At 30.3% G+C, this 8,989-nt stretch overlaps 1 protein-coding gene across 1 annotated transcript in view; it reads left to right on the top strand.

Moving 5' to 3' along the window:
* The first annotated feature begins 3,344 nt into the window (after window positions 1–3,344).
* The window catches only part of LOC101514200 (ubiquitin carboxyl-terminal hydrolase 17), a 6,767-nt gene continuing 1,122 nt past the window's right edge, over window positions 3,345–8,989 (top strand). The window contains exons 1-12 of the mRNA XM_012712747.3: window positions 3,345–3,930; window positions 4,588–4,730; window positions 4,817–5,559; window positions 5,643–5,731; window positions 6,122–6,207; window positions 6,296–6,458; window positions 6,572–6,686; window positions 6,805–6,962; window positions 7,915–7,999; window positions 8,116–8,328; window positions 8,739–8,800; window positions 8,917–8,989. Of these exons, the coding sequence (XP_012568201.1) occupies window positions 3,617–3,930; window positions 4,588–4,730; window positions 4,817–5,559; window positions 5,643–5,731; window positions 6,122–6,207; window positions 6,296–6,458; window positions 6,572–6,686; window positions 6,805–6,962; window positions 7,915–7,999; window positions 8,116–8,328; window positions 8,739–8,800; window positions 8,917–8,989 (2,244 nt within the window). The 5' untranslated portion in view covers window positions 3,345–3,616. The remainder of the gene's footprint in view (window positions 3,931–4,587; window positions 4,731–4,816; window positions 5,560–5,642; window positions 5,732–6,121; window positions 6,208–6,295; window positions 6,459–6,571; window positions 6,687–6,804; window positions 6,963–7,914; window positions 8,000–8,115; window positions 8,329–8,738; window positions 8,801–8,916) is intronic.

The raw sequence follows: 8,989 nt of genomic DNA, 5'->3' as shown, positions 1-8,989 counted from the left end.
CACCACATGGAATGAAGTACAAGTTATATTATTGTACCCTAAAAGCAAAAGAATGAAATGAAGCCACATAAAAACAGGCTTTTATATTTCTGAAATATAAGAAGCCAAGCCCTTGAAGATGTTACTGAGATAATCTTGTTTGTGACAACAATTGAGATGATATGAGATGCACAAATGAGTAAGATGACCAACGTGAATGTGTAAAATGGATTACATGTAGTGACTTGTGTTCTACTATTTGGTTGGTTGGTACATGGGAACTTGGGAAGGATGGTGATGATGGAAGAGAGTTTGCACCTAAGAAATGAGAATAAAAGAGAATGTATTTTTGTTTTTTAAACACAAAAGTTCACATCAAATACAGTATTTAGAACATATTTTATATAATTCGATTTTATATTAATAATTCTTTCTTCTTTTAGAATTCAAATATATTAAAATTAAGTGTATTTTATACGGTATCAAATTTAGAATGTGGAAATTTTGTATTTAAATGTTAAGATTTATAAAATTCTACTTTTTTTTAAAGATCTATTGATTAAAAACAATATTTCATATCTATAAATATATGATAAAATTCAAGTATTTAAAATACATATGTTTCTAGATTTAGAAAGTTGACGACGTTAAAGTTATTGATTGAAAGTTGTAATAAATCAAAACTATTATATCAATTTGAACCAAAACAAATACCACATCAAGATGAAAAAATAAAAAAGTATCACACCAAAATGAAAAACAAAAAAACAATGCATTGAAACGACATAATCAAAATAACAACAAATACAAAAGAAAAAAAATTAAATTTGTGTGAAAATCACTTATTTAAATAAATAAAAAACAACAATTTTTGAAGGTTGATTTAAAAAAAATCCTAAATCAACTCTCAAAATAGAGAAGAAAAAAAAAAAAAAAAAACTAGATGATTTTAGCCTTTTCTTGAAAAATTATTTTTTTCTCCTTTCTATAACCATTCTATATACTATATCTTATCCAGATTAAAAAGTCATTTTCATCAAATACTAACCATGAAATCCTTTCACTTTTTTCTTTTCGAAAATGCAAAAAATATATTTTATTGAAGTAAATCACAACTACACAATAATAAGACGTGCTCATAGTAGTTTCAATACATTAGTACACTCTTTATAACGTCGAAATCACACTTCTTTCTCCATCAAATATTTTAACTGTAAAAGATTCCAAAAACAAAATTCACAAAAATACTTTAACATTCACTTTGTCTCTAAAATTACAACAGACTAACAAAAACTACATTTTTAGCACTTGATGTTCTAAAGCAAAAAAGTGTCATTCTTTTTTGTTCTAGTTTCATGATATAACTCCAAAAATTTAGCTAAGACTTTAGATAAAAACAGGATTCAAATTTTGTTATGCTTGAGTTCATTCTTCCTCCAAATCACGTATTATTTGAAGATTGTCTATTTAGTTGTTCTTTAAATAGTTTTTATAAAATCTGAAAGCTTCTTCCTCACTTAGAAAGCATTGCCCAACAAAAGGTTCAAAACAAATTATAATAGTAACTACTTCCTTTAACATCCTTACTTAAATCAATAATTTCATATTCTGAATTATCACATGGTTGATTATTTAAATGATTGTTCAAATCAATCATATATGTAACATTCAACTTACGTAAATAAAATCATATTACTATTGGATTGTTAACAAAATAAAATCATGTTATTGGTCTTTGTCCATTTACAAAAAAATAATATTATTATTGAAATTGTAAAGAGGGGATGAGTGGTGAAATACTTATAAAAAACAAATGTACATTAAATTAAAAAATTATGAAAAGAAAAACGTGCCAAATGCTGTCAAAAAATAAAAACATGAATGCAATTGAAAGAAAAGTATTACTAACTTATTGTGGTATAGTGACCATACGAGAACAAATGGATGGATCTTGTTCACTTGCCATATCCATAAGTGTGATAGAAAAAAAAGACTTAGTTACAATGAGATTGTATTCAGAAAATGACTTTTTAATTTCCTTATTTCTTAGTTTTTTACAAGATACATTAAATAAAATGGTTAATACTAGAGACAAAAAAAATCATTTTTCAAAACAATATTAATTAATTAGACAATTTATATAAGAGAATGATATTTACTCTTGTCTAATATAATTAAAGATAAATAAGATCTTATAATTAAAAAGAATATTATATTGGTCTCTTTAGTGAACTAATTTAAATTGCACAAATGAGACTTATCTAACGTAACAAAACGAACGATGTATAAATAAAAAGTAAAAAATTTAAGTTATAATAATTCTATTTATCGAGAGATATACAACACTCTCATTATAAATGATGTAATTCAAATTCAAACACATGATTTGATATATAAATATATCCACAACTTTTTATTACTTAAATTGTATTTAGAAAACAAAAATAATATATAATTTTATTTAGTTAGTTATCGATACACATCAAATATACAATAGGATAAAACATCATGTTCATATATTTTCTCTTATCCTTCCGTCAAAACAATATCTTATCTTATCCTAACAATAAAGGGAACCTTACTATTAATTTGCTTTGATATTGAAGCAACCTAATAATAATAATAATAACAATAATAATAATAATAATAATAATAATAATAATAATAATAATAATAATAATAATAATAATAATAATAATAATATTGAAACACTCACCTGCCACGGTGATAATAGTATTGTGATTGTACATTTACTAACTGAATGCAAAGAAAGAGCACATTCGAGATTCCAACGGTTTCTCTCGTAAAGTACAAAGATTCTATTCTACCAACTTAAAAAATCTTCAAGGCCATTAATGGTAGCTTCAACAACAGTAGTAGTAGCTACAAACTCATCAAAGCCCCAAAAGTAGGTAAATATAAGAGTGGTTTATTCTCAAAACCTCCTATATTATTATTATTAACAATGAGAGAAGAAACTGCCAAATATTTTTTAAATAAATAAAAATATATATTTTTTATTTCAAAAAATTGATCAGTCACATATATTAAGAAAATTCTATTTTTAATGAATTATTCTTATTAAATATTGATATATTATCAATATTATAAATATATATAAAATATATTAAATTAAAAATAATATAAATTACATTAATTAAAATATACAATTAAAAAAAATTTAAATTAAAATATTCAATTAATTTAGAACAAGTTTTTTTGTCGATAGATCAATTATTTTGAGAAAAAAACAATATTAAATTAATAAACTTAATTTTTTTTAAATATTTAAAACCTTGCTATTGTTAGAAATGATGTAGAAACGGCAAAGACAATAGAAAAAAAACGACAACCAGAACTGTCGCATATTCGCATTTCGATAACAAACAAAACTCAAAAGCAAAAAAATAATATCGAAGACAGAAAAAAACAAAAAAAAAAACACACACAAAAAAAAAAACAATGAAGATAGATAGATGGTTATGCTTCTTCTACTTCTAATGTGTTGCTCTCTTCTTACTATCTGAAACTTGAATTTCCTATTTTACCCTTGCCGGAAACCCTGTTCTCTATGCGTAGCGAAGTGAGTATTCCGTGGATCCTGTGTTGGGGACCAGGATAAGAAATCAAGAGAGAAATGTTGGTGGTTGAAATTTTAGGGTTTCAGGGTTTGGTTTATTTGTTGTTGGTTTTGGGGTTTTTGGTAATTCGTCAAATTTGGAGAAATGCAGAAGCGAAAAAGGAAGAGATTATGAGGTTGGTGCAAGATACTGCTGCCATGGCTGAAATGGAAGCTGCTGCTTTAGCTTCAAATTCAAATTCAAATTCAGTTTCAGCTTCAATTTCAGCTTCGAATTTGATTCCTGTTTCGGTTTCTCAATGGTATCAATGTGCGGTTTGTTATTCTCCTACTACCATGCGTTGCTCTCGCTGCAAAGCTGTTAGATACTGGTTTGTTTTCTCAAAGTTTTTGAATTGAAAAATGTCTTCTTTTTGCTGCAATGCATGTGTTTTTGTTTCAATTGGTTAAATGGGTGTGGTACCATTAAGTTAGGAACATAGAAATTTTGGAACTTTTTAAGGGGTACAAAATTAGGGCTGTTAAGCTTGTGAAAACATTTTTTATTTTCATTTTTTTAAAGATGTGTTAATTTTAACTTAATAATAAGAAGATGTGAGATTCGTGAAGTAAGCTATTGTGATGGAGAGACAATGAAATGTTAGTCAAGGAAGATGCATTTTTGGAAATAATTCTTTTGACATTTTTATTGCTTTTGAAAATGCAGACAATTGTTCGCTTCAAGAATCTTATATATATTTATTAGGAAGAAAAATTAACAAAAATTTTAGACAATGAAAATCTAAAATGTTTTCGCAAAGTAAACTGACCCTTGGTGTTTGTTGTTTGCGTGTTTGTTGTTGAAATTTATCTGATTATTTTTTAGCTTTTTTATTTATTATAGTGTGTAGTTTTAGTAATGATTTGAGATTGCTGCATTCCTGAACATATCTAGTTTTTTTTTCTGCCCATGTCTTTTTCTCTCTTCAGTTACATGTCTCCAGACATCTCTAGTTGTTATTCATTTACACAAGCATGCTTTCTTGTAGTTCGGGTAAGTGTCAAATTAGTCACTGGAGGCAAGGTCACAAGGACGAATGTTGTCATTCGAATACCACCAACAGGGAGGTCAAAGATGAAAATATTACCTGTAGGGAATCGGTATCAGAAACAAAGTTTGATCACGTTCATGGTAATGGTTTCAATTAGAAATCTCGTTATGTTGTTTCAAAAGTCATATATTATATATGGTATATAATTTAGTTAAGTTCTCTGCAGAATTCAAAGAAAAACATGTTGGTGATGGATCTTACAGTGACTCATATTCCAGCCTTAATCCTTCTATTGCTGCAAGAAAATCGTATGACGAAGACTGTCATGACACATCTGTGAAACCTGTATGTGATAATACTGCTGATGATACACGTGTAGCTTCCAATGATTGCGATGGGAGCATGTTGTCGCCCTCACTTCCCTTGAAAACTAAAAATCTTGTTAATATTGAAGTTAAGAATTCTAGTTCAAGTAGAAGAAGCAAGAAAAAGTCTAGTAACACTACTGATGAGACCGGATTTAAATCAAAAGTTCCAAAAGTCAAATCTGACGCATCTCATGATGTGGCATCAAATTTGGGTGGCCATGAACATGGAAGGAAAGTTGCATCAGTTGAAAAACCAATTACAGATACCTCTAATGGCAGGACTGTACCTTCCTTGAGCAGTTCAAGTGTAGATATTGTAGCTGATGATGTGGAAGAGTCGCTTTTGTCCAGGTACAAAGAAGCACGACGATCATCATCTAGTTCTCGTGATCAACTATCCTCAACTACTAAAGAGGATTTGATTTCACTTTCCAAGTCTACAAAAACTGACAATTATCATACCTTGCCCTCAAAAGTTAGTGTCGTTCCAAATCTTCCACAAAATGTTCGTAATGGTTTGAAAACATCAATGCAGAAAGTTGTCCAGCAGTTTAGAAGCTCAAAAGAGTCAAAATCCAATCTAATATCTAGTGAAAATGAGGTTGTTAATATATTATACATATTTCTTTATAAATTAACTATTATTACTTTCATTGTTGATTTACCATTTGTATGTTTTGGCAGTTGGGCTTTCCTTATGAACTCTTCGTGGAACTTTATTGCTATGACAAGGTGAAACTAATTCCCTTTGGCCTTACAAACTGTGGGAACAGGTACTTTAGAACTCTTGTTGCTTTAAATTGGTATAATTTGTTTTATGTGAGAGGGATGAGAGATTAGGAAAGGGACAATGAGGAGTCTGGTACTTTTTTTAAAAGCTTTATGGTTCATTGTTTTCTTAAAATTATAAGATTAGAGTATAATACTCGTGGTGGACGAAATATTTGTGAACCAGAGTATGCCTTGAGGAAACTTTTGAATTTAAAGGAACATTCTAGTTGTTGGCTGGTTGAACTTTCTTACTGGTATTCAATACTCGTTTCGATTTCGTGTTTTGTGACGTTCAAGAGAGATACATCAAGTGCTTGTCTGCGTAGCAATTATTTTTGTTTCTTTGATTCATAACTACACACCCTCTTGCTAATGAGATGCCTCTACCGCAGCTGTTACGCTAATGCAGTTCTCCAGTGCTTGGCGTATACTCGACCTCTAACATCATATCTTTTGCAAGGGTTCCATTCGAGACGATGCAAGTTCCTCTTAATATTGTCTTCATGATTTAACTTGTTCAATTGTTTGGACCTTAAATAATTGAATCTTCACAATGTTCTCACTAGGTCAGAAGAAGGGATGGTGTTTTATCTGTGAGTTTGAATATCTATTTCAGAAGGCAAAAGAAGGGAATTCTCCACTTTCTCCAATTGGGATATTATCTAAGATACACAAGATTGGAAGTCATCTTGGACATGGGAGAGAGGAAGATGCGCATGAATTTTTGAGGTGAGCCAAATAATTGTCGATGCCGATTCTTTGTCAATCCTATTGCTTCCTAAGCTGCCACCTCAAAATAAAAAATTATGCATTGTGTATATAAGAAATTGGTTTACCGACAGGGGTGCAGTTGATACAATGCAATCGATTTGCCTCAAGGAAGCCGGTGTTTCGAGTCCTTTGACCGAAGAAACAACTCTCATAGGGTACACTTTTGGAGGTTATCTACGATCAAAGGTAGTTTTCAATCTAACAATCTATTTTATGGTGCTTTGTGCTTTCAAATTTTACTGAGCAGGAAAGGGATGGATAATAGCTTTCATACATATTGAAAGTATTTTGCTGCAAAATACAGATAAAGTGCTTAAGGTGCCTGGGGAAATCTGAGAGGTATGAGAGAATGATGGATCTTACTGTTGAGATTGATGGGGATATTGAAACTTTGGAGGAGGCTCTTGGACAATTTACAGCGCCAGAAATCTTGGATAAAGATAATAAATATAATTGTGGCAGGTTTGTAACTTTTCACTACATGTCACATTTGTTTAAGTCTTTCCTATCATTTTTTAAGTTGTAATGTTCCTATGCTTGGTTTTCTTTAATAATACATTGCTGCTATTGTAGTCATGTTATGCAGTAATTAAATTTATTTCCTTTTTTCAAATGGTATATGGAAATTATATTTATAGGTAGATTTTAAACTATTATTCAAGACAAGGTAGGATTTAAAGTACATTTTTTAAAGAGAACCCATTGTAGTCAGAAGAATGAGAAATAATGCTAGTGCTATGAGACAAATGAGAAGTTTGCACAAAATACTTTGTGGAGTTTGGGAAAGAATTCTGTGGGGCCTTGTGATGAGGAACATCTTTGACTTCTTTCAGATTAGGAACATCTTTTGACTTCCTTCACAATTAATTGCTTTTGGTTCATCTAATGCAATTACATTTAACTAGAGCTTGAAGTACAAGCATAAAGGCAATTCTGTCCCACGGGTTTTATGACTTTAATATGCACATTGAAGTAGTGCTACAAATGTTTAGAGGGGAAACAAATGGTTCTTATTACTCCCTATGGTCCTATTTATATGAAGCAAAATACTAAATCACAAAGGCTAAGGAAGCATGTTCTAAGTAGTTAATGCTAACTTTTTCCCCAAAAATACCACTAACACTCGTTAAATGAAATCCACCTGCATAGGGAAGATGGGCTTCTATAAAACTAAAAAAAATAAGAGTATAAAGGAATTTTAATAATTTATACACTTAAAAAGTGTATATGATTATATTTAAGACAAAAAAATTAACCTAATTGTATTAAAAAAAAAAAACCTAATTGTCTCTTATAAATAGGGCTAGAGAGAGTATTTATGAGCTAGTGATTTAAATTCCTAGATTTTTATGTTTAACTTTTCTTTCCTATGGGACACACTGTCTTTATTGAAAAAAAATTCCTTGCTATCTAGATGTAAATCGTATGAGAAAGCCAAGAAGAAGTTGACAGTATTGGAGGCACCGAATATTCTTACAATTGTACTAAAACGATTTCAGGTGCATGTCCATTATTAATTTTGGTGTTTTTCTTGTCTATGTACTTTGTTCGATGATTTGTAATTTTGCTTTTTTATGAGGTATTCTCATGCATGTTCTGTTGTTAATTTTGGCAGTCCGGTAACTTTGAGAAGTTGAATAAGTCAGTTCAGTTCCCTGAAGTCTTGAATATGGCTCCTTATATGAGCGGAACAAAAGATAAATCTCCATTGTACAGTCTTTATGCAGTAGTTGTCCATTTGGATATCATGAATGCTGCATTTTCGGGCCATTATATCTGTTATGTGAAGAACAATCGAGGAGAATGGTTCCGGACTGATGACAGCAAGGTTAAAACTTTTTCCAACATATTTTTCTTGTGTCTGAAGTCCTCCCCCAAAAATGAATTATATAATTCATGCTGTTGTCGACGCCTTCTATTGTTCTACTTATAAACAAGGAAAAGTATAAAATTTGGAGTATCTAGTATATTTACAAGGTTGTGAGGGTTTGATCAATTCCTACTTTCTAGGCTTAAGACGCTATGGCATAGTAGAGATGCTTTGAAAGCTACTTGTGCCTTTTGCTTTTCAAAATTAAAGGCACATCCAAGCCTTAAAAATTACAAAAAACTATTTTAAGTTTAATTCTTGCATTGTGTCATTAATGTTTTAATACACCTTTTGTAAAACCCTGACAATGTTGAAAATACATATTTCATTATGTAAATTGAAGATGGCATTATGTACTTTCTCTTCAGGTAGAACCTGTTGAATTGTCAAGAGTCTTATCAGAAAGGGCATACATGCTTCTTTATTCAAGGTAAGAATGCTGCAGAGGTTGATGTACACACTTATTGGTCGGATATATGTCTATTAATTTTATGATGTCTCAGCTGCAATAATACCATTGCTTAATGCTGATTTGAATAATCTCAGGCATTCTCCAAAGTCCTTGGGTTCAGTAAGTAGCAGTGCAGGCTTTTCAACTGGAAAGTTCAAGAGGAGGAAC

Source organism: Cicer arietinum, chromosome 8 (assembly GCF_000331145.2).
Source record: "Cicer arietinum cultivar CDC Frontier isolate Library 1 chromosome 8, Cicar.CDCFrontier_v2.0, whole genome shotgun sequence".
Taxonomy (NCBI): domain Eukaryota; kingdom Viridiplantae; phylum Streptophyta; class Magnoliopsida; order Fabales; family Fabaceae; genus Cicer; species Cicer arietinum.
This window is presented reverse-complemented; position numbering and strand designations above follow the sequence as displayed.